We start from the raw sequence: 26,753 nt of genomic DNA on the forward strand, positions 1-26,753 counted from the left end.
TTGCTTTTAGGTATCCCGATATCCGATAATAGTGTGAAACGTGATAAATTAAGATGGCACTTGTTGATTGCCTAACTATTTTCGAGTATTGATACCACTGCATTTTAGTGTGATTCAACATTTTACTGAATAATTTACATTGCCTTTAATGTAACTTTTATTCCATCAAAAATAATAATATTCTGATTCCTGTTATTGGTCTCCCATCATATTGTGTAAAAACGCAATTAATTTGATAAATTATTATTCATCATAGTTTTCCTTTACCCAAGAAAATCAGTCATGCTAACATCTCTCTCTTTCTCTCTCTTTCCCTCTCTCTCTCTCTCTTTCTCTCTTTTCAGGGTCAGTCGCGCCGGGGAAAGAACATTCCAGAGTTCCTGGGTGAGAATGCCGTCCCTGCCTCGGACTCCGCCTCCCAGCTGAGTGGCTCCCTCCCGAACTCAGGCACAGGAACCGACCGCTGGAAGAACCGAGCAGTTAGTCGCTTCAGTGTCCTCTTCAGCTCTGGTCTGGGCAACGGCTCTGTAGGCAAGGTGTGTGTTTCACCCATGCGGCATCAGAACACTCCAAACTGCCCCCCACCCTCACCAGCCAATCACAGGCATTCCCTGATTTGGCAGACTGGCTGTTTCTCACACTCTGGCCACTCAGACTGCAGCCATAAGGAAAAGGACGTTCATTTATTAAAGCTAACAAGCTTTTCTTACGCCAAGCTGAACCCGAGATCACCGGAGGAAAGCGTTCGAGTGGAGCTTTCCTGGACGTGTACTCAGGATATCGCTCAAGTGTTTATACGGTGTTGCACATGTTCAGCACTGGACGAAGTGTCCAAACCCTTTATTTAAGTTAGTGTATTTATACTAAAGGTAAAATAAAAATTCCCTTGAGAGGAAAGTATTTACCTTTTTTTTCGCACTATAAGGTGTGCTCTATCAATTAACATCTATTTTCTGGTCTACTTTCATACATAAGGCACAACAGATTATAAGGTGCATTAGGCAACACTAGTAAGGAACAGGGGTGTCACCCTGTTTTCCTTCTAATTCAGCAGGTCTTGCCGCTGGGTTGTGGTGAGGGGGGGTCCTAATTTAATTAAAGCTAAGCTAACCCAAATTAAACAAAACAGTAAAAAAAAAATTCTGGATGTTAATATACACAGATTTATCTCCCAAAAACAGTTTATTTAGGTAAATAAAGCTCTTCTGTTTATTTACAGTAAGCTTAGATTTCTGGGCTGGGTGCAACAGCACTACCCTGAGTGTTCCAGTAAGCCAGGATGATATTAGCTAGCGGTTCATTCCACGTAGCTTGTCAGTGAAACAACAACAAAAAAAACAATCAAAAAACAAAACCAAAGCACTACTGGAGCAGCATTAGCATTAACTGCTAACTTTACTAAGCCCCAGCTCTTTTGCCATTCAGAGGTGAGTATTATCAGCCTGTAGCATGCTGCTAACCCCGGCTAGCACTGCTGGAGCAGTATTAGCATTACCTATTAATCGTGCTAAGCACTAGCTCTTTCACTGTTTAGAGGTGAGTATTCTTGGCCTTGTAGCCTGCATGTTTACTGTGTTAAAACAAGCTTAACTGCTAACTGCAGCTAGTGCTAGCAATTAGTTGCTAATGCCTCTTTGCCTACAGATGACTGTAAATAAACAGAAGTGATTTATTCAACCAAATCAACAGTTTTCAGGAGAGAAATCTGTGTAGATTAACATCCAGCGCTCTTTTGACTTTAAAAGCAACAAAACAAAAAAGTTTTGTTTACTTAACTTAGCTTAGCTTTACAGGTCTGACCTGCTGAATTAGAAGGAAAACATGGTGACACCCCTGTTCCTTACTAGTATCGCATAATGCACCTTATAATCCAGTGCACCTTATGTATAAAAATAGACAAGAAAATAGACTTTTATTGATAATGCGCCATATAGTGCAAAAATTACAATAAGTAAGTGTACTCTTATTGGTGGGCTGCTTCATGCTCCTTTTATTTTGATATGTTTAAAACTAAAAGTAACGACAAAGTGAAAATAATACAGATACAGTACAGATACACTACTACTAAAAAAAGTACTTAAATACAGGAACCAATTACAGTTATATTATTCATTACTGTCCAACACTAAACACATGCTACACCCGTTTACACGCGCAGGATCCCGCAGTAGTTTGGTTTGTTTGGTAACAAAAGCAGTATTGCGTAACTCTCGTGCCCAAAGTGCGTACACACCCGCGGGCAGCCCAGAGGGGATGTGTTCCGGGTCGGAGGTCATGTCCTGCTTTTTTTGTGTCTGCCCGGCTGCGGTTAATGGCCTGACGTTGGTCCGGTGTGGACACAATGGCCGCTGTGTGCTGCTCGGCTCGAGGAGCTGTAAAAGGTGCCTGGGGAGTTAGTCTTTGTGCTGTAAACAGCGCTGTACACAATGCAGTGCTTCACTGAGTCATACTGTGTACATATATTCTATCAGCAGTACAGCACTGAGCTCCAAGCAACTCCACGCAGACCTGAGTCACAAACGTCTGATTCCAGATCATCTGTACTGATAATTTTACACAAGGGCAAATTAATGAGAGGTGTGGCCACTTATAACTCTTGCTAAGGTCTGTAAAAAGACTGTAAACTGTTACCTTCAACCAACTTCAAGCCCAAGAACACTGTACCAACTGTTAAGTGCAACTGTAATATGCATGGCTTGGCTGCACTATTTTGTCCCCATGATAATAAATTTGGTGTGTGTTGAATGTGAATGAGTACAACACTCTTAATTCACTTTACCTCACTCTATGTAACTCTACCTCACATACTGTATCTCACTCTACCATACTCTACCTCGCTCCACCTCAGTCTACCTCACGTAATCAGACTTTTATTTTTTCTCACTCTATCTCACTCAGCCTTACTATACCTCACTTTATCATAACCTACCTCACGTTACCACACCCTGTCTTGTGCTAGCTCACTCAGTCTGACTCTGCCTTACTGTACCTCACATTTACACACTCTGTCTCGCTCTAACTCACTCTCTCACTCTTACTCTTCCTTAGTCCACCATACTCTACCTTGCTCTACCTCACTTTACCACACTCTTTCTTGTGCTACCTCACTCTGTCACCTCACTGTATCTTCTTCTGCCTCACTCTACCCCTCATTCTCGCACTGACTGACTTTCTTACTTTAGCTTACTCTTCCTCACTCTACCATACTCTATCTTGCTGTACCACATTTTTACCACACTGTACGTTACTCTACCTCACTCTGCCTCACATTACCACACTCTGCCTCACGTTACCACCCTCTGCCTCACGTTACCACCCTCTGCCTCACGTTACCACCTTCTGCCTCACGTTACCACACTCTGTCTCACGTTACCACACTCTACGTCACTCTACCTCATTCTGCCTCACGTTACCACCCTCTGCCTCACGTTACCACACTCTACATCACTCTACCTCACTCTAGCTCATGTTACCACACTCTCTCACGTTACCACATGCTACTCTACCTCATTCTACCTCACACTACCACACTCTACGTCACTCTACCTCACTCTGCCTCACGTTACCACACTCTGCCTTACGTTACCACACTCTGCCTCATGTTACCACACTTTGTCACTCTACCTCACTCTGCCTCACGTTACCACACTCTACGTCACTCTACCTTACGTTACCACACTCTACGTCACTCTGCCTCACTCTAGCTCATGTTACCACACTCTGCCTCACGTTACCACACTCTACGTCACTCTACCTCATTCTGCCTCACGTTACCACCCTCTGCCTCACGTTACCACACTCTGCCTCACATTACCACACTCTACGTCACTCTGCCTCACTCTAGCTCATGTTCCCACACTCTACGTCACTCTACCTAATTCTGCCTCACGTTACCACCCTCTGCCTTATGTTACCACACACTACGTTACTCTACCTCACATTAACACACTCTGCCACACGTTACCACACTCTACGTCACTCTGCCTCACTCTACCTCACGTTACCACCCTCTGCCTCACGTTACCACAATCTACGTCACTCTACCTCTCTCTACATCACTCTTCCTCACGTTACCGCACTCTACCTCACTTTATATCACTCTGCCTCACTCTGCCACCAGCCTCGGTATGTCACTTGAGAACAGTGTACAGAGTGAAGAGCACCCTCTGTTGCTGCACACGGGTGATGCCGTTGTAGTTTACTGTTATTTAGTCTTATTGCAGCTCTTTCCTTGTATTTCTCATGATATATTGATACACATTTTTGTCCAGTCCCAGTTTATCACCCTATCTTAGATTTACAGTATTGAGATTAGGAACTGATGTTCTCTCTCTTTCTCTCTTTCTCTCTCTTCACAGGAGTGTGACCGCGTGGATCAGCTGCAGAGTAAACTTCACTCCTACACCGTGTTCGGATTACCCAAGATGCCCCAGCAGCTCTCCTTCCACAGAGACTCCTGGGAGGAGGAGCCTAACCTGGAACTAGAGGAGAGCTGGAAAATGTTGTTGGAGAACCCTGAGGTAGATACACCCTCAAACACAAACACACACACACACACTTTTACACACACTCCCACACACAGCCCCCTGTCTTCTTTTAAGGTAATGTTCAACAGCAGCACTCTCTTAACTCTCTTCAGCACTGACCTTTATCCGACTATCCCGCTAACAGTGTTAGCGGCGTGTTGTTCTGGGCCGAGGCTGACGCAGACAGAAACCGAGATAATGAAAATGAAAATTTACAACACCACAATCCGCCACGATACAACGTCTCGCTCACTGCGCTGATGATATGACACTCGCTGGGAAATCTGCGGCAGAGCACATGGGATACATTTTCATAATCGTGCATTTATGACATTATGACCCGTTATAAACCCAGAATCAAAGTGGTTCTGCTTTGGTTTTCTGGAAGGAGAAGTTAACCCCTGTATTTTATGGTGGGAATCAGCGAATGGCTAAAGGGTTTAATGGTTTGGTGTGAATGTGTGTTGTGTGTGTGTTTGGGTCAGGCTGTATCATGGAGATAGCTCTTTCTGATGCTTTTGTTTTCCAAAAGTCTGTTTCTTGTATACAACCTGCACAGGAATCTACAGTAATTATGGTCTGGTGGATTCTGTATCTGTCCTATGATGTCCATTTTTCCAGCAAGAAAGTTAGTAGCCAGTACTACTCAGTACTTAAAAATAGTGCATTGAACTTTGGCCTGGTTCCCAACATGTTCTCTATGGAAATCATTTCTGAGTTTGTACCTTGATCTTTTGCTTGATGATCCTCCAAAGGTTCTCAATAGAGTTGAGGTCAGGGGAAGATGGTGGCCACACCATGAGTTTCTCTCCTTTTGTGCCCATCGAAGCCAATGACAAAGAGGTATTCTTTGCCGCATGAGATGGTGCATTGGCAAGGCACAGTTCTTCTTTTTGTACCATGGAAGAAAGTGGTCAGTCAGAAACTCTATACTTTTCTGAGGTCATTTTCATACCTTCAGGGACCCTATATGGCCTTGCTAACATCACAGCTTTGTTGGAACATGGTGGCCATCCACCAGCCATCCACTACTCCATCCATCTGCACCATCCAGGGTTGCACGACACTCATCAGTAAACAGAACTGTTTGGAAATTAGTCTTCCTGTATGTCTGGATCCACTGCAACCGTTTCTGCTGGTGAGCTCTGGTTAAGGGTGGCCGAATAGTAGGTTTATGCACCACAGCAAGCCTTTGAAGGATCCTACACCTTGAGGTTTGCCATCTCCAGAGGCACCAGCAGCTTTAAACACCTGTTTGCTGGTTTGTAATGGCCTTTTAGCAGCTGCTCTTTTAATTCGATGAACTTGCCTGGCAGAAACCTTCCTCATTTTTCGTTTATCTGCACAAACCTGTCTGTGCTCTGAATCAGACACAAATCTCTTCACAGTACGTCAATAACGCTTCAGTTGTTGTGAAATATCTTATGTTCTCATACCTTGTTCAAGGCACTGCACTATTTCATGCTTTTCAGGAACAGAGAAATCCATTTTCTTTCCCATATTGCTTGAAACCTGTGGCCTGCTTAATAATGTGGAACAGTACATTTTGAGTTTTATATTTAATTTGAAGAAATACCATTATCATTCAGGTTTGTTCAATAAAATTGGATATATACTTAACGGGTCATGACTTGACTGTCATTTGCATTGAATATTTAGGAAAATCTGAGAAAAACATCACTTAATACATAATATGTTGGAACATGGTGTTAATAGGACATTTTTTGATTTGATCTAAATTTTGATTTTAATTTGATTTTACCAAATTGAAAACCTCTGGAATATAATCAAGAGGAAGATGGATGATCACAAGCCATCAAACCAAGCTGAACGCCTTGAATTTTTGCACCAGGAGTGGCATAAAATTATCCAAAAGCAGTGTGCAAGACTGGTGGAGGAGAACATGCCAAGATGCATGAAAACTGTGATTAAAAACCAGCACTATTCCACCAAATATTGATGTTTTAACTCTTAAAGTTCAGAAAGTTTTACGAATATGATTTTGGTTTTTTTTGCATTATTTGAGGTCTAAAAACTCTTGCATCTTTTTTTTCAGCCATTTCTAATCGTCTGCATACAGTAGCTTAAAAAATGATGCAGTGAGTGCACCTCTTGCTACTTTTAATGAGACAACACTGAAACATTTTTGACATTTCGAAACAAAGTAGTCAGTGCCACAGGCCCCAGTACAACCCCAGACAATGATGCTACCACCACCATGCTTGACTGTAAGCAAGGGACAGTTGCCTTGGTAGTCTTTACCAGGAGGCCGCTACACATGCTGGACACCATCTGAGTTAGACCACTACACAAAATGGTTAATTAAATTTTTATGTTAGCCAGGAAATGTTTTGCAGTGGGGCACGAGTTGCAAAAGTTTGGAAATTCCTGTTCTATGTTGTACTTTGTGTCCTTATACAGTCTACTGAATTTCTTTTCAGCAGAGGCTGGCGAAGCGGCAGTGCCACCAGCAGGAGGCGATCTGGGAGCTGCTGCAGACTGAGTCCGACTACATTAAGAAGCTGCACGTCATCACTGATGTAAGCTGGACTGGGGGGAAGTGCTGACTCAGGAATATACCTACTCTGTTAATAGTTGGACGTTTATCTTTTAGGTTCATAATTTAATATCAGTTAATAACTGCTGAACGATTCACAGTTATGAACGTGTCTTTTATCTGTTGTGTGCAGCTGTTCCTGTGTGGGCTGTTGAACCTGCAGGAGAGTGGGCTGCTGATTGAGGTGGAGCCCAGTCGTCTGTTCGGGAACATTCAGGAGATCGTGCTGCTGCACACGTCACTGTGGACCGAGGTTCTGCTGCCCGTGCTGGAACGGGCCAGACAGAACCACACCCTGCTCAACCCTGTGGACCTGCAGCAGGGCTTCAGCACTGTAAGTGTATAGCCTACACAGTGTATTAGCCACGCCACAAACGGGTCTGACCAATGAGTTAACGGTTAGACAATGTTGGTTATGTGGTTTGCTTTGATGGATTTTGGTGCCCTTGGATTTCTCAAAAGACCTAATCAATCCAAACCAAAACAGATAGGAGTGTATAGGAGTATATAACAGTGGAATTTAACTATAGCTTTAAAAACACATGAAAGTCTGATTTTTGCAGTGTGTGTTTGCATATACAGCACCAGTAAAAAGTTTGTTCACACTGTGACAATGCTTCACTGAACTCCAGTAAAATACCTTATCTGGGGTTAATCTGTTAACCTGTGGTTTCTGAGGCTGGTAACTCTTGTGCAACAGAGGTAATCCCTGGTCTTCCTTTCCTAGGGCGTTCCTGATGAGAGCCAGTTTCATCATAAAATTTTTTGATGTTCTTTACAAAGCACATAGGATACTTTCAAAGTTTTGAAAATGTTCGTATTGACTCCCTTTCTTTTCTCATTTTTTTTTTACTTTAATTAGTTGAGTAGTTCTTGCCATAATATGAATTAAAACATTACTCTAATAGAGCTATTCACTGTATACCAACTCTACCACTTCACAACTGATGCTCTCAAACACATTAGGGGCAGGACAAGTTTCAGCACAGCTGTTAACTGAAAGCTTACATTCCAGGTGACTCTACCTCATAAAACTGACTGAGAAAATCCGGCCAAGATGTGCAAAACTGTCAAGAGGGACTACTTTGAAGCACTTTTTTATATACGTTTTTGTTTACTAAATGATTACATATTTTTCTTTATAGTATGGGTGACTTTAGTATTATCTACAATGCAGAATTAGTATAATTAAAAAAACCTAGGATTTAAATTGCCAACTGAAAGTCCTGGTGTTTGGGAGTCTTGGACTCGTGTACAGACTCATAGTACATGGACTTGGTCTTGGGGGACTTAGTAGAACAAAAGCTGAACTGGTGGTGAAATATTGCTTCATTTCAGCTATTATTTGCAGTATTCATTTTGGATTTTTTTTTTATCCTTAAAATTGGGGAGAAAACAAAAGACATTGTATTGTGTAAAAAATCCTATTATGTAATGACCTATGATGTCGGACGATTTTTCTGGAATATTTAAATAAATATTTGTTTCCTGTTGATGTTATATATAAACAAAATGTATAAAATGTAAAATGTGTGTGTGTGTTTGTTTAGTTCAGTTACAGGTTTAAGCCCTATATCCGTTACTGTATGGAGGAGGAGAGCTGTATGGAGTATATGCGCACTTTACTGAAGGACAACGAGCTCTTCAGGATCTATGTAACGGTGAGGTTCTTACATTCTGCAATTAACCTTTATCATACTACATCTGATCTAATTCAAATTCAGGATGGTTCTGCACTGTTCTTCATAGGCATGTTACAATAATAACGTTTTTGAGTTAATGTACTGTAAATCATATCGCTGCTGTTATATGAAAAACAAGTGTCTGTTTTCTTTTCTATTTTTAGTTTACAACATAATTTTAACAAACTGTTCTTTGCACTGTGTTCAAATTTTCTAATGAAAGGATCAGTAAAAATTCTAAATTCAAAAAATGACCTGAAATAATCTCATTTTACATTAATTTCCACTAACCGTTAAGAAGGTTTGTTAAAGATACATGTCTGTTATTGGAAAACAATGATATAGACAGGTCTGCAGCAATTGTAATGCCTGTTGTGTTTAATTAGTGAGAAGAATGTGAACAAGCTGGTATGTCGAATGATGGTATGACCTTAATAAATATAAAATAAATGTTTTATTTATTTAGGATATTTTGAAAAAAATCATACTGCAATGTCATGTTTGATCTTCTGTTATTCCATTAATGTCTGATGTTTTAGGCTCTTGTCGTGGTATCCCTTCAGTGTTGGTATTAGGGCTGCAATGATTAGTAAGTGCAATTGACAACTTCGACTATAAAAAAATTGTTGAAGCGGAATTTAATTGGGTACCACTTTAAAACAAGACTACCTTTATAAATAGTTTACAATTAGTTTATTAATGGTTACTAATTAGATTGTAAATGCCTTAAAAATCATTAATAACAATACAGATGGCTGTGGGTTCACTATTTTGCAAACAACAGTTCATAGTTGCCCCTTCTGCGTATGTGTTATAACTGATTATTAATGATTTTTAAGGCATTTACAACCTAATTAGTAACCATTAATAAACTAATTATAAACTATTTATAAACCCTTTATAAAGGTTGTCTTATTTTAAAGTGGTACCTTTAATTGTTCACGCAAGAGAAAGAGCACACGCAAGAGAAAAAATAGAGAGAGAGGAAGACGCACACACGTAGTGATAGAGTGACAAATCCTGAGCATCCTGATTGGCCTCTCCTCATGCTTAGTTGGCCGATAAGGTTGCAGTGTGGGTGGGACTTGCAGCATGTTAGAGAGCAGAAAAGAGAGCGGTAGAGATGCGCATACAGTGTAATAGCAGCACTGTGTTCTTTAAACACAAAAACAAACACATTTACCTCCACAATACTCTACAGTCAGTCTTTACTAGCTCTGTACAGTTTAAACACTGAGTTCTATATTACCCGCGGAGAGTTAAATTACTGCAGAGAGCTGCTGAGGTGAGTTTAAACTGAGTTCACTCCTTCATTAACATTACTAAAATTCATTAAACTAATGTCAGCTGGCTAAGTGGTAGAGAGACACTGTACTTTTTCCACTAACTACAAACTTTAGTAAAAAATACTTTATTTTCTTAGACAAACAATCATTTCAGGGAGGTTTCTCCTTGAAAATAAGTAAGAAGAAAAATTAAAAAACAGGACAGTAGTAACCTGGTGTGATAACTAGGGGTGGGTGATATGGCACGATATTTGAGGGTATAATATCGCTCACAATATTCAGAAATGTTGGCAATATTATTGCGTACAATATGATATGGCACACCTCTAGGCATGACAAAAAAAGAATCGCGACTAATCTAACAAATAATCATATAAGCAGATTAGTCGACTACTAAAATAATCATTAGTTGCAGCCCTAGTCGGTATTGAGATATTAAGGCAGGTATCGTATATAAAAAAAAAAAAAATCATAATTTTGGTATTGTGACAAAACTATTTTTACACAATACAGTTTGTTGATGTGCACAATGTGAATTTAAGAAATAAAACTGTTCTCTAAAAAGGAAACCTATTGGTCGTCCAGTATTAAGTGAAATGGCTTATTTTTAATTGATCTTTAAACAAAAACAATGATTTATTTAATTACTTATTCGATTAATCAAAGGAATTTTCAGTAGAATACTTGATTTGTAAAATATTTGATAGCTGCAGCCCTACTCAAATGTATGCCAGAACCTGGAATAGAAGAAAGCCACAGACTGATTAGAGAGGTCCTAGAGGTTAGAACGTTAACACACCCATTATGATTTATGTGGGACATGTAGGAGAAACCCTAATTCTTTTTTTTTTTTAATATATGCCGCCTCCACCATGCTCAGTAAACAGCAGCAGATGGAGCAGTAGTTAGCTATGAATAGTTTTGTTGTTTCCCTGCGGGGAATATTTAGTCATCACTGATCCGGATATAGAGCCCATTTGGTGGGTACTGTGTTGTTGTGGTGGTGGTACAGCGTGAGAACATGGCCAGACTGTACTATTATAAGTATTCTCCAGTTTAGAAAGTTTGTGTACTTATTGTTGTGGTCCAGACACCCCAGCTTAAGCTTTTTTTTTACAGCAGCAGTGTCTTCAACACTGTCTGTTCTGTTCTGTTGCAGTGGGCGGAGACCCATAAGCAGTGTAGCAGACTGAAGCTGACCGACATGCTAGTGAAGCCTCACCAGAGACTCACCAAGTACCCCCTGCTCCTGAAAAGTGTGCTGAAAAAGACCGATGACCCAGCAGCACGAGAGGCCGTCACCAGGATGGTAAGAGAACCGTGAAAACACTCCGATAGGCCTGTCACGATAGCATTTTTTTTTGTGGACGATATATCATCCCAGAAATTATTGCGATAAACGATACTATTGTCATTTTAAGACCATTTAACTTCACTGACAATGATAAAAGTATAGCTTCACAAAGGAATTATGGCATTTTAAATACAACAACATTTTAAACAGTCATAGTTTGGAAATGTATACTCTGTTCTTTACCCACGCATTGGCAGTGATGGAAATAACGGCGTTGAAATAAACGGCATTACTAACGCTGTTACTTTTTTTCAGTAACGATTAATCTAACTAATTACTCTGACTGTAACTATAACGCCGTTACCATTTCCTACACCCCGTTACTGCACGTTACTTTAGCCGCTCAATTTACTTTTTTTTTTTTTTTTTACTCCTCGCATACAGTGTGTGTGTGCGTTGTTTGTGTGAGTCACAAGGGAGAGGAGGATGAGATAAATGCCCAAGCAATGATTTTTGCCTTTGCTGTCGTGCACTCTATTAATCTCGCTCATGAAACACGCTCTGAGAAGTGTGGGGGCGGTGTGTTACGGGGGCAATAGTTACTTTTACTGGTAACTAGTTACTTTTATAGTGGAGTAACTCAGTTAGTAACTCAGTTACTTTTTTGGAGAAGTAACTACTAACTATAACTAATTACTTTTTCAAGGTGCGGTCATTTACCGTGACTAACTTAAATATTGTTCACTGTTATATATGTGAACTAACATTTAAATAAACACAATAGACAATAGATATCACAATGATCAAATATTATTGAGGTCAGTTCCATTTATTTTACAATAAGTCGATAATGTAATTATTGTGACAGACCTACACTCCAATTTCCTACACTCGGAAAAAAAACAGCCTAATTGGCCTATTAAGTAATTAAGCGAATTAATCTGGTTGACCACCGTATGATATAAACTCTAACTGCTTCCATTAGTGGCACTGCTATACTCCTGAATATATAAAATCTTTGTGGATGTTATAAAAACTGTTTTAAATTAATTTAAAAGCCATTTGACCAGTGGTAGGCTGATCCACCCTTATATGTGAGTCTTAATCCTCCCAAGGTTTATTCCTCCTCCTTCAGCTCTGAGGGAGTTTTTCACTGGGGGTTCTGTATTCTGTATTTTCTATGTTTAATGTTTTGCCTGATTCTTTATCCTGTGATTATGTTTCTGTAAAGCTGCTTTGTGTTGAGTTGAAAAAAGTGCTATACGAATACATTTGATTTTATTGTTATCTTTTCAAGCTAAATTAAGATGGTTGACCAAAATGGCGAAGCTGATTCACTAGTATAAACAAGCTGGGTGACCATCATGTCCAACCAATATCAAATAAAACCTACACTATGCTGGTCAACAACTGGTTAACCAGCTAACTTACCAGCATATTTTCATCTGATTGAATATCTATCTTTTTCACCTTGTTTTTGCTTCAGATTGCTGTGGTGGAGGGTTTCATCAACAGTGTGGACTCTCAGATGAGGCAGCGGGAGGAGAAGCAGAAGTTGACGGCCATTGCGAGTCGCATTGAAGCCTATGAAGCTGTGGAAGGTGCTAGTGAAGAGGTCGAAAAGGTGGGAGGACTTAAATCTTCACACTTGCCAAGGCTAATACTGCTTTAACATTTATTGCACAAGTCGGAAGCTGAAGGTGGGCCTTAAACATTGAGATAATTTTCCAAAAAACAGTTCACCACAACTGTGTTGACAATTCTTTACTTTTATGTGGAAATCCAACCAAAACATGCCCCATTTTTATGTTCCAGGATATCAGTGGAACATCTAGCAACACCATAGCAACCAACAGCTGTATCCTATTTCAAAACATTTCCAACCATAACTGGTGATCCAACCAAAATATGGTATAATAGTTCTTAGCATTGTTCCAGGTTTGTTCCATTGTTGGCAACAACAACCAATTTGAGAAGCCTGTCCACATATAGAAGTTGGACAGTATTGTGTGTATGACTGATTTAATGAGAAGCTTATAGATGCTAATAAACTGTGTAATACTACTAAGTACAAATCTGGCATTCCGGTTAAAATATCCTACCTGGAACTCAGAAATTCCGACATCCAAACCCTACTCTAGAAAAAGGCTAAACTGACCATCTGTGCTGTTCTTTTGACCCGCAGATCCTCAGGGAGTACAATCAGTTTGATCTAACGGCTCCAGTGATGGGCGCCTCACCAGATGAGATACGGCAGCTTCATCTGGAAGGAGCGCTGAAGATGAAGGAGGGAAAGGAGAGCAGGGTGAGAAATCCATACCCCTTATTACCAGCTTCTGATAATGTGCCAGTATGCCATCCATAGGCCTGTCACAATAAGTACATTATCGACTTATCGTTCAATAAATGGACATGACCTCAATGATTTTAATAATTGTGATATCATCTATTGTGTTTGCACTGACAAAATGCACTTACATATATTGTGACTGTGGGCATGACCCCCAAAACAAACTTAAAGAAACATAGTAACGGCCCATTGCGGCTCTAGTCACTTAACTTTAGTGTCTCTTAGGTTCATGTTGCCTCAGCCTTCCTCTCACCTTCAACGTATCTGCGTATCTGTTGTATATAAAGGCTATAAACTACTCTGGTTCAAGCTGAGAACTTTTCGAGTTCCAAAATTAGGTCCGTGAACAGGAATGGAAAGTTTTTTGTCTTTAAAAGGGTGCAATTCCTGGTCTTAAAATGCCAACAATATCGTTTAACGCTAAAATTTCTGGAACAACATATGGTTTGCAAAAAATTGTTACCGTGACAGGCCTAGCCATCCAGTATATCTGAATTAGTCACTTTTGCTGAGCAACGGCATGTTTAAAGTGTGCAGATACGTTTAGACATTGACAAAAGTATTGGGACACCTACTCATTCATTAATTTCATTCAAAAGTTTTGCACTTTAATATGTAAACTTTTTGATTACAATTTGTTTAATGGTGCAAGAGGTATTTAAAATGCTTGATTTTACTTTTTGGAGGAAAATTAATTATTTACAGTATTTTGGCAGTAAAAGGCGCACTTAAAATAATTTAATTTTTACAAAAATTGTCAGCGCTAACCGCGCTAAGCACTATCTCTTTCATTGTTCAGAGGTGAGAATCGGCCTGTAACCTGCTGCTAACCCCGGCTATTCTGGAACAGAATAAGCATTAGCCGCTAACCAGACTGTGACCTGTACGTTAAACCAAGCTACGCGGGAAGAACTGCTAGCTAATGAAGCCCTGGCTTGCCAGAGCACTCTTGGTTCCTCACTGTAGCACTGTTGGCTAGCGCCTAGCCACTAATGCTAATGCTGCTGCACTCAGCATAGGTGGAAATCTGGAAATCTAAGCTTACTGTAAATAAACGGAAGCGCTTAACTCACCCAAATGAACAGTTTTCAGGAGAGAAATCTGTGTAGATTAACATCCAGTTCTCACGTGCCTTCAAAAGAAAATGTTTTTTTTTTTTCTTTTTTTTTTTATAATTACAGTTTTGTTTACTTAGCTTTGCTTTACTTAACTTAGTTACCCCACCCCCACCATCACCACCCATTGGTGAGACCTGCTGAATTAGAAGGAACCCCTGTTCCTTACTCACATAATGCCTTATAATCCAGTGTGCCTTAGGTATGAAAATAGACCAGAAAATATTTTTTTATTGATAGTGCACCTTATAATTCGGTGCGCTTTATAGTCTGAAAAAGTATGGTAGATTAAATGACTAATTGGAGAAAAATGAATTGACAGATTAATCGATAGAAAAATGGCCGCTAGTGGCAGCCCTAGTCGCTGCTGTTTTTAAGGCAGTTTAAGGTAAATCTAAATTATGATGTGTTACTTTTTTTGTAATAATTGTTTGATTAGCGAATGGTCAACATCGGAAATTACTTAAAAATGTGTGTTCAATGTACGTCAGTGTCCAAAAGATCTTCCATTAGACAGTCATCCTTCCCATCTGGAGATGCTTTTTGTTTTCTGTTGCATGCGTTATCCACGGATGGTTGAGTCATAGTTAAACCTCAAAGTCAGGTTACTTTTAGACAATAGATCGTGACCATCTGCATATATTATGATGTTACCGTTTCGTTGTCACTCTTCCTTCCTTATTCGTTCCTCTCTTTCTCCGCAGATGGATGTGTACTGCTTCCTGTTCACGGACGTGCTGTTGATCACTAAGCCGGTGAAGCGTGTGGAAAAGGTAAAGGTGATTCGGCAGCCGCTGGTCATTCAGAACGTGGTCTGCAGGGAGCTGAAGGATCCGGGAGCCTTCCTCCTCATCTACCTCAATGAGTTCCGCACTGCCGTGGCCTCCTATTGCTTTCAGGCTAACAGCGCTACGCAGGGACGCAGCTGGGTGGAGGCCGTCTACAACGCTCAGGTACGAGTTTAATCCAAAAGCTCATTCTCGTTACCCGGATGCAGTAAGCCAATGTGTTGCGCAATACACTGGTGGAGAATGCGGGAGTAATTAATAGTTATGCATTACAATTATATAACATAGCAAGATATCAACATTGTTCCAATTCAGTTATTTAATCCACCTTTATTTTGCATCGGAAGTACATTGAGGGCAACCCTCATTTTCAGTGTAGCCAAACATTTACAAAAACAGGAATTGACATGACTAGGAAAATAACAACAAAATTCAATCATTTTAAAATAACAGTAAAAAAGATAAAAAATAAATTTTGCATAAAAAATAAAAACAATAATAAAAAATTGATAAGAAATTAAGATCAAAAGAAGATAAGATTAAGTTCAAATTTAGCTAAAACTAATTTATAAATATCATAGCAACCACTAATTAACCCCATATTAAGAAATGGGACATTTCTGATTTCACTTGGTTCTTTTTCAGAATCAGCTTCAGAAGCTTCGTTCTGAATCTCAAAGGGAAGAGAGAGAAGAAGAGGAGGAGGATGAGACCGAGAGCAGCATGTCCACATCCAGTTCCCCATCGCTGCAGCATAAAGAACCACTAGGAAAAAGGTAAAGCCTTAAATATGCAAAGAAATATAGTACTAGTGCATCTCAAAAAATAGAATATCATTGAAAAGTTACTTTATTTCAGTAATTTAGTTCAAAATGTTAAACTGCTATATTATATAGATATATTAAACACTAAGTGATCTATTTTAAGCGTTTATTTATTTTATTGTTGATGATTGTGGCTTACAGCCAATGAAAACCCAAAAATCAGTATCTCCAGAAAATTTGAATATTACATAAGGCCAATTAGTACTTTTAGCAGTGTGGGCAGTGAGCCAAGTCCTGCTGGAAAATGAAATCCGCATCTCCATAAAAGTTGTCAGCAGAGGGAAGAGTGCTATAAGATTTTGTGGGAAAACACTGCACTGACTTTAGACTTTAGATATAACACAGTGGATCAACACCAGCAGATGACATGTCTCTCCAAACCATCACTGATTGGTGGAAACTTCATACTAGACCTCAAGCAGCTTTGACTGTGTGTCTCTTCACTCTTCCTCCAGACTCTGCTTCCTTGATTTACAAATGAAATGCAAAATTTACTGATGGTCAATGATGGTTTGGAATGAAGTCCAGTCTAAAGTCAGTGCAGTGTTTCCCTGGAAAATCTTACAGCACTTCATGCTTCCCTCTGCTGACAACTTTTATGATGTGGATTTTATTTTCCAGCAGGACTTGGCACACTGCCCACACTGCCAAAAGTACCAGTTGGTCCCAATTTTCTGAGACACAGATTTTTGGGGTTTTATTGGCTGTAAACCATAATCAACAATAATTTCAGTGATTTTCTATATTTTTTTAGATGCACTAGTATAGAATATAAATGCTTAGATGCTTGATTAATAAGTCATTTTTGGTCATTTTGTCATTCTAATGGGCTCCATTTTTTCTCCCACAGTCTTTCCCTCTCACCCAGCCACTCGGACGGCTCCACCGAGACCCTCTCTGTAGTTGCAATGGACGAGCACGACGAGGTCAGGTCCTCAGTACCTTCAGAAACAGAGCCGACATCCCTAAGAAGCTCTCTGCACTCTGATTCGTCGAGCCCAAGGGACTCCCTTTCCACCAATGACGGCCGAGCTCTGGAGGGACTGGGCGATCTGGTTGCAATGGAGCTGGATCCAGAGAGTCGCTCCCTGTCTATAGATAGTGCCTACGGAACCCTCTCTCCCGAGTCGCTGATCGCTGAGCTGGAGCTGAAGGGGGTGGTGGAGCAGAGCGAAGGAGAGGAGACAGACACTTGGGAAGAAGAGGAGGAAGCTTTTGAGGAAACCGATGGGGATGGAGCAGATGCTGACGATGATGAGGATGATGACGATGCGGACGAAGAGGACTCAACAGCCTGGAACGGCTCTCAGGTCACGGTCAACGAGTCGTGCATCTTGGACGACCGAACTGTTCTCCGTGAGGATCTGGTGGAGGAACCAGAGGAGACAGAAGACTTGACTAACACCCCTCAGGATACGGGATGCCGCTTGCTGACGTTGCGCCGCCGCTCGCCCGTCCACCCTCGCCCGGACTATTTGCAGCACTTCGCCCTCCGGTCGCGATCCGAGGACGATCTGCTCCAGCGTCTCGCCGCCCCACCGCACTCAGGAGTGACCTGGAGCAACAGGACCAACCGCAACATGAGCAAGAGCCTGTCTCAGCTGTCCAAACAGGTGACGTACAACAACGAGGACCTACGGCACGAGCAGGGTGAGGAGCTCCAGAACTCTGACGGTTTGTCAGGAAAAGTCATGAACACTCTGAGACGAGCAGAGACTCTACTGGTGCACAGGACTCTCAGCTGCCCAAACGGCCAGATTGAGGGAAAAAGAACATCGCCCCCTGGTGCTTTGGAGGAAAAAGGCGACATGGAGGCATCACAGCAGCAGCAGCATCCACACAGAAAGCTGACCAGGGCCCAACTGCAGAAGATACGCACCACCATGGTGCTCAACTCTACACTCACTGCCTCGTAAGTTACTCCTAAACAACAATTCTACAATTCTGCAATTCAAAATCAATCACTTAAAACCAGCTCAGTTGGGTTTAGGATGGGTGATTGTTGAAGACACTCTTTGTTGATACTATTTATTACCTATTTACATATTAAACATTTTTAGAACACCCTGATTTTTACTAGTCCATTGGCAGTGCGTTGTCCATTGTCAGTGACCCAGATAAGGTGCTTTTTTATTTTCTCATCTTAGCAATGACTTTATTATTGCACTTTTCATACTTGTACAATATACTATTTTTTGCACAATACTAAAATAAAAAATAATGTAATTAAAATAAAACTAAAATTAAAAATGTAATTTCCAGTTATTGTCTGGACCTTAAGGACTGTGTCCAAATTTTGACTGGTAAATTCTGTAAAAATCTCTAAAACAGAAACTTCTCAAAAAAGTTAGTTTTTTTTTTTCAATGGTAGTTAATATAAGTCATTTTGGAGCATTTCTATTGGTCGTTTTAAGATAACATTTTAAATCATTTAACTCAACATGAACAGCTGCCAGATCAAAAAGTTGAAAAGGAAAAATTTAAGATAAAGTAAATCCACTAAACAACCTTCTACAATCTGTTGGCCTTTTTTATTTTTTCTTATTTTAACGTTATCCCCATAATACTGATTTTTTTTTTCTATTTCTGTTTATTTTAGATTTCTAAAACAGGTATTTAATTTAAAATTGTATATAATTAGGCTAAAATCTCTGGACTATGCTCTACTTAATACACCTGTTGCTTACACTACTTATTGTTTTACTGTGCAGTAAAGATATACACACACAATGCTAAGCCCCAATTAGCCAACATTAGTGAAGTGTCCGTTCCAGACGTGCGCTATCAGCATCCTGCACCCTCCTGCTCCAGCTGCAGTCGTGCTGCCGTCACGTCAACACCCAACATTAAGCCCTGTAGCCGTCCCATCCAAAACGACCTGCTGACTGATCATTTCTACACCATTCCACATCAAAGCTTGGGTCATTGTCTGCACATGCTGTCACACTCTGACCTTTCATAACAAGACCTTTTTATCAGACTTATTATCTTTTTTGTGTGTGTTTGTTTTTGTTGTTGTTGTTTGTAAAGTGGTAAAGTGGTGTTTGCACAAAATAATGTCTGACAGAGTGAGACGCTGTGACCTCAGCTCAGCCCGAGATAGGCAGGCCCCATTGTCCCGCAGCCTGTGGGAAGCTGGCATTTCAGCGCCAGGGTCTTTTGTCTCGCTCGTCTTTTATCTGCCGATCTGAGCCTCCACCCTGAGTTATTAGGAGCTGCGGTGTGGTGTCGGTCTGCCATTAGAGAGTGCGCCTGGGTTTCCCTGGTATTCTGAGTCTATTTTTGTCAGATGTACGGAGTCAGAGAGGTTGAGTATTGTCTTTAGGCTTTCAGCTGGAACATTGTGTACTAAAATGAAATGGATTTTTTTTGGATCTTAGTGTGATTGGATAGGACACTTTTAGACCAGGGGTTCTTAACCTTTTAACTGTTCAACCCCCTTGTAGGCTCCCGAAAATTTCACGACCCCCCCTCATCATTGCACAAATAAAACAATGATTAAGTCTCTTTCTCAGTGATTTCATTGGCAGTATGTAGCCGCTGCTCCTGACTCCCAGTCATCGACTGGGTCAGATATCTTGCATGCCAGGTATTAGCGAATTTCACAGACAGCTCGTGAGCATCTTTTATTAGTTCACACTACGCGACTGTGCAAACATTGAATGATCCCTGATTTGTCTCTCAGCAGTCTCAGTTTTTCCAGCGATTACCAAACAAAACTGCAGGCGACCCCCCCCCAACATTGGCAGCACAAATAAAACAAATATAAGTCTCTTTCACAGTGATTCCATTGGCAGTATGTAGCCGCTGCTCCTGAATCATAGTTGCCGACTGGGTCAGATATCTTGCATGCCAGGTATCAGCAACGTTCACCGACAGCTCGTGAACATCTTTTATTAATTCACACTACTTGACTGTGTAAGCGTCGAATGATCCCTGATTTGTCTCTCGGCAGTCTCAGTTTTTCCAGCGATCACCAAAACAAATTTATAAATGTACTGAAATATGTACTTATATCCTCAACACAGAACTATATCAAATGTTTCAGTACCGCAGACATCATTTTTTATCATTTTAAACATGCTCTACCTGTATCTCAAGGATCAGCTCGCCAACCAATGAGCTTATAGTAGCAGTAATGCTAGTGCTTAAACTGAAATATACAAGCACACTTTCTTTGCTTTTTTAGTAAAATACATTATTCTACTTTCAAAAATTAAAGAAATACTCAATTAGAACAAGTCGTTCATTATTATTTTTACTTTAAAGTTGTTTTTAGCTCCATTTACCCTGTTCATAGAGGACTCACTTGCATCCTCTATGCATCATAGCTGGGAATATGGTACTTTCTTCTGAGCACATCATGATGCTGTCTAGTGTTTTGTAGTATTGGAAACAACACAGTAAAAAGAGGGGAGGTCTAGTAAGTTAGTAAGCATGTTTAGGTTAATTGGTTCAGCAAACTTAGAAAAAGGACTGAGTGAAAATAATGTGTGTACACATTTGAAACTAACTAACCATCCTTCACTCTGTGTTCTGACCTATATGTATTTTCTGCTTTTCTTTCTTTTTCTGTAGGGAGGTATAGTGTCTGAGGGAACTGATGTAAAAGCCATTAGCTGGTCTATTGGTGGTCTGTAGAGTTGCACCGCCGCCGGCATCACCAGTATCAACCCAGTATCAACAGCAGGGGTTCTCCATCACTGTCCAAGAGGAACCAGGAGGAAGGACTTAATTAAGATGGATCTTCTGGAACTTCTAGAAGCAGCACATCACTGAAAATCCAGTGACCGTAACTTGACACTTCAACATAACGATAACGTACTTCCAAAGACTTTTTCTGTTTCTTTTTTTTTCAGCCATTTTCAAAGATAATGCCTGCTTGGGAATTTAACAAAAAAGAAAATGTGTAAGACACTGAAAAGTAGAAAAAATTATTTGTTATACTCTGTAGCCGAAACACTAAACACACTATTGAAGGGCTAAGTACAATACATTCTGATCTGGACCCGACTTGTGGACTGCTGTACTGTACTGCACCATGAGAATAATGCTGATCAATCAATCCATCAAGGCAATTAAGATGAGAGCTTTGTTTGTTGGCTGTGTCCTAAATGTGTATTACTTCCGAATACTGTAATGTATAGACTATAATATATTAAAAGTGCAGGTTTAGCTGGTTAGTACACTAATTACAGATAAAACATGGGTACCAGGTGGGTTCTGCAAGGGCATGGGCTCTGAGTGGGTTTGTAGATGTGTTACTGGGACCCAACTGTATACAACCCAGATTGGACCCATTTGTTAACATCCGTATGTGGGACATTGAACCAAAACTTACTGCCATCCATATTGACCCCACATAGGTAGCTCCTTCCATTCTGTTTGACATTGTATTGATGGATAATAGCATCCATTAGTGTGAGTATGTATTGTAGGTATTTGAGTATACTTAACTTTTACTCATCACTTTTGGCTTTACAACACACTACATATTTAAAACTTGTTAGTATTAGTAATTAGTACACAATTGGGATGCAGCCGTTCTGTGTTTTCTGGGTTTTTTTTGTACTAAAGCCTAATAGTTTACCAATATTATTTTTTAAAAATGCACATTTGTCAGTAAAAAAAGTCGTATTCAAGATTAGGGCTGCACGATTTCACACTTTTTTTTCTGTGATGAATATTGTCATATGAAGAAATACAGGCATTTTCACCAGGAGTAAGTGTTTCAACATGTCATATCAATTATTAATGATCCAATTATCCATTGTATGCATCTAATATTGCAGGGGAAAAAACAATATTGGGACTCTGGTAGATACGAAATGTCATGGAAAATGAGAATTTTGTGAATTTTTTTATTTTTATTTAATTTATTTCTATTTTTATCCCATTTTCTCCACAATTTACAAAGCCATTTACCCATCCTACTCATTAGGACTCCCCCTATCACTAGTGATGCCCCAACACCAGGAGGGTATAGGCTAGCACATGCCTCCTCCAATACATGTGAAGTAAGTCCCCCTCTTTTCTTTTTTCTAACTGCTGCTGATGCAGCATTGCCAAATAGCATCACAGCGCATTTGAAGGAAAGCGCAGCGACTCTATTCCGATACATCAGTTTACAGACGCCTTGTGCTGATCGACATCACCCTTTTGGAGTGATGTGGTGAGAGAGAGCGCCATCTACCAACCCAGAGAGAGCAAGACCAATTGTGCTCTCTCGGGGCTCCGGCAGCTGATTGCAAGCTACATGAACAGGATTTAAACCACCGTTCTCCTGATCATTGTGGCGACAACTTAGTCTGCTGGACCTCTCGGGGCCTGTGAATTTTCTTTTTGTATCAAGCAACAAAAAATTATAATTTGACCTTCCACAAGACATTGCATATCTTGCAATGTGAGTAATTTTCATGGAAACACATCGCAATAATAATGAGCTAATTTCACAACATTATCAGAATACTCAACAGCACTATCACTCATTACATGATTTTTTTGTGTGTCTATATCGTACATCCCTAAATGATATATTGTGAAGCCCTATTTTTTTTTCATCATTTCTTTCTTCAGTTCATCATTTGCATTAAGAGTGTTAAGAGTTTAACTTGAGATTTTAATCTCGGTTGAAACTAAGCGTACATTCCACTGTGAGCTGAAACAGAAGTTCTGGAATTAATGTCACATTCCTGTGCTGCCGCCTTTATTTCGGTTCGGTTTTTTCAGAGTTCTTCAGCTCAAGGTTTCTTCTTTTCTTTTTCTTTATTCTTTTAAGAGTCATCCTTTTTGAACTGTAACGACAGCCTTTTCTTTGCTGTTATCTTCTTCCCTTCAGATTCTAGGGCACTTCAAACAAATTAACAAACAACACCTAAAGATGAAGAACAAATAAGTGAATAGACACAGAACATCACTGCCATTTAAATTTACCTTTCTTGGAAATTGTGAATTTCTACATTGTGAAAATCCAGTCAGTAGTGGTGGCTGTGTTTGAATGGTTGTGTTATACTACCCCCTGTGGGTGACTGAGCATACTGAAATGGTTTTGTGAGAACAGCACAAATTAGGATTCATGATTCATCCACCTAAACAGTAAGAAAAAAATCAAAATCACCAGAATCATCACATTATAAACCATTAACCAAATAATGAGAAGAAATGTCTTATTTTGGTTTAATGATAAAAGGTTATGTTCAGACTGCAGGCAAATTCATCTGTACCGTATTTTTCACACTATTAAGGCGCACAACTAATACATGTCTATTTTCTGGTCTATTTTTATACATAAGGCGCACTGGATTATAAATTGCATTATATGTGACACTGCTAACGAGTAATTAGTATTAGAAACAAGGGAGTTGCCATGTTTTCCTTCTAAATTTACTTGTGAAGCTAAGCTAAGTAAACAAAACTAATTCTTAAAAAAAAAAAAAAACATTTCAGACGAGTCAGACAAGTCAAATGAGCGCTGGATGTTAATCTACACAGATTTCTCTCCTGAAAACTGTTTATTTGGGTGAGTAAAGTGATTAGGTTTATTTACAGTAAGCTTAGATTTACAGATTTTCACTAAAGCTGAAGCATTAGCATTAGCGGCTAACCGCTAACAGTTAGCAGCTAACGCCACCCGGAAGCTTTACACTGAGGAACCCTGAGTGTTCCGGTAAACCAGGGTGATATAAGCTAGCAGTTCAGACCATATAGCTTTTTTAACACGGTAAACAGCAGGCTACAGTCTGATAATATTCACCTCTGAACGGCCAAATAGCTAGCGGTTAGCGGCTAATGCTCCCAGCGAAGTGGTTTTATTACTGCTTCTTAACCTGCCTAGTAAAAATCATACATACAGTCCCCCAGATTATAAGGCACACTGACGTTTTTTCAGAAAATTAAAGGATTTTAAGTGCACCTTATAGTGCATAAAATACGGTAATCATATTTCAAACCACCTCCAAAATGTGTGAATTGAAAAAAAAAATAATTTTATGTTGTTTCTAGCTGCCCAGAATATCAAAAATACAATACAATCTAATACTATCTACATATAAATCAGATGCAAGCTGGCAGTCTGAACACAAGAGTAAGAGAATACACATGAAAAAGAGAATTAACCAAACAAAAGAAAAAAAAACATTTGTTTAACACATGAAAGGAATTCAGAGGCATATTTGTCGGCAACTTTGTGATCTGCAGCCACAGTAATCAGCATGCATGGGTTTGCTCTTTGTTTAATGTATTGTAAATATAATATTTATTGAGGCTTCTTTGTTTTATAGTAAAAAAAAAAGAAACTTTCTATTGTTAATTTTTTTTCACTTGTTTTTCATCATTGTTTGAAATATCAAAAGGTAGCATTCATTGTTTATTCAGTGTTTTTTTTGACAGCGGACTGATAAAAATAAGGGCTGAATCCACATCCCTTCATCTTGACTTTTGATCCTTATCAGTTTACAGCTAATGCACATCGTACTGCAATGATTTCCAAATAAAGATGATTAAGCTGCCAAACATCAAACTGTGTAATCTCCTACTTTATTCTATAAAGCATTGATTCTACTTTCTGCAATAAAGTGGTATGAAAAAGTTTGTGCACCCCTAAAAATGTCAGGGTTCGTACGGTCATGAAAAACCTGGAAAAGTAATGGAATTTGAAAATAGCAATTTCCAAGCTTGGATAAGTTTGGGAAAAATAAAAATACCCAGAACGTTTTGGAAAAGTCATGTCATTGTTTAAGTTTATCGATGGAGAAAATCTTGAGCGAACAAATCTTTGAGCGAACAAATACATCAGTTCAAAATGTATTCAGTAATTTAGCCCTAAACAATGGAGCTCTCAGGATCTGACACACATTTTATTACTAAAAATTGTCTCATTCATTTTAGACGTACTATAATCAATTTCGATTATAGTTTTAGTGGATTTTTGGTTTTATTTTTCATGTCTGCACTGTTTTAAAAAATCATATGGTCATGAAAATCTGCCTTAAAGGCATGGAGAAGTCATGAAAAAATCATGGAAACGTACTGGTTAAAAAGTGTATGAACCCTGTAATTTGAACTATTTTCCTTTTTAAATCATTGGTCGTTTGGTTCAGTATTTTCAGTCAAATGTATCATATAGCAGACGAACACAGTGGTATTTAAGTAGTGAAATGAAGTAGTATTTACAGAAAGTGTGCAGTAATTCTTTAGACTAAATTAGGCAGGTGGATAAATTTAGGCACCCTTGTTTAGCACTAATTATTAAACACATAATTCATTTGGTAAGCTTATTGGCCCTTGACCTACATATACATGTAAATCAATTATGAGAAAAGGGTTAAGGTGTACAATTAAACATAACCTCTGAAACCATCAAACTGAACCGGAGATGTTTTGTCAAGAAGAATCGTCCAAAATACCTTCAACCAGAAGCCAGACTCTCATTAGTAGCTATAGGAAGCTTTTAGAGGCTGTTATTTCTGCAAAAGGAGGATCTTCGAAATATTTGTCATTTTTCTGTTGGGGTGCGCAAATGTATGCACCTGCTTAATTTTGTTTAAAGAATTATTGCACACTTTCTGTAAATCCTGTAAACTTAAGTTCACTTCTGAAATATCACTGTGTTCTTCTGATATATGATATAATTAATTGAAATTGCTGATCCAAACAACCAATGATTTATAAAGAAAAACTATCCAAACCTTTTCATACCACTATATATGTATACCGACATGCCAAATATAATAGGACATGGTACTTGTATCGGGCACTGGCCTGTGGGATACGTGGGCGGGGTCTCCTGCATTGAATTTGAGATGTGGTTTCTGGCAGAGTCACGTCTGTTCACATGGACAGTTCTAGCCAGACACCGCCAGTCTCCATCATTACAACCATGCGTAATTTACGTGGCCTTGCCATGAGCACACTGGCCAGTGTTTAACCTCACTCACAAAACAACACCTCACCTACAGGTGTGGGCATTTCCAAGCTGTCCCCTGAGATAATATTTATTTATACTTGATCATTTTACCTACTGCTGTCCCATGACTTTTGGCCTATCAGTGTGTTTTATAATGCATGCAGGTGTGATGAAGATGAAGTCAAAGTTGGGAAAAACCATAAACACATCCTATAAAAGCTGATCACCTGCCATTTCATTAAGACCACCAGCAGTGGATGATTGGGTGAATTTATTAATCAAAGAAGCACAGGAATCTGAGACACTTTGACAGCAAGCAATTATTATATTTAAATACATTAATTTATTAATTTTAAGGTAGTTGAACAGGTTGTAATTACCCCTTTAGCCACCAGTGGGCACCACAGCTCTATTTTCAGCTTTAACT

General features: G+C 39.5%; 1 protein-coding gene across 7 annotated transcripts in view; it reads left to right on the forward strand.

Moving 5' to 3' along the window:
* Positions 1-24,940, forward strand: part of plekhg5a (pleckstrin homology domain containing, family G (with RhoGef domain) member 5a) — a 109,743-nt gene extending 84,803 nt beyond the window's left edge. For 5 of the 7 annotated variants that reach the window (XM_049471570.1, XM_049471569.1, XM_049471572.1 and 2 more), the window contains 12 exons: positions 345-536; positions 4,359-4,520; positions 6,968-7,066; positions 7,217-7,417; positions 8,634-8,744; positions 11,211-11,360; positions 12,832-12,969; positions 13,531-13,650; positions 15,515-15,763; positions 16,244-16,374; positions 17,273-18,334; positions 21,001-24,940. In XM_049471570.1, the coding sequence (XP_049327527.1) occupies positions 345-536; positions 4,359-4,520; positions 6,968-7,066; positions 7,217-7,417; positions 8,634-8,744; positions 11,211-11,360; positions 12,832-12,969; positions 13,531-13,650; positions 15,515-15,763; positions 16,244-16,374; positions 17,273-18,334; positions 21,001-21,010 (2,625 nt within the window). In that variant the 3' untranslated portion in view covers positions 21,011-24,940. Of the gene's footprint in view, positions 1-344; positions 537-4,358; positions 4,521-6,967; positions 7,067-7,216; positions 7,418-8,633; positions 8,745-11,210; positions 11,361-12,831; positions 12,970-13,530; positions 13,651-15,514; positions 15,764-16,243; positions 16,375-17,272; positions 18,339-21,000 lie in introns of those variants that run through there. The other 2 variants (XM_022682666.2, XM_022682669.2) reach the window with 2 other exon arrangements.
* Positions 24,941-26,753: the final 1,813 nt, after the last annotated feature.

Source organism: Astyanax mexicanus, chromosome 24 (genome assembly GCF_023375975.1).
Source record: "Astyanax mexicanus isolate ESR-SI-001 chromosome 24, AstMex3_surface, whole genome shotgun sequence".
Lineage (NCBI taxonomy): Eukaryota > Metazoa > Chordata > Actinopteri > Characiformes > Acestrorhamphidae > Astyanax > Astyanax mexicanus.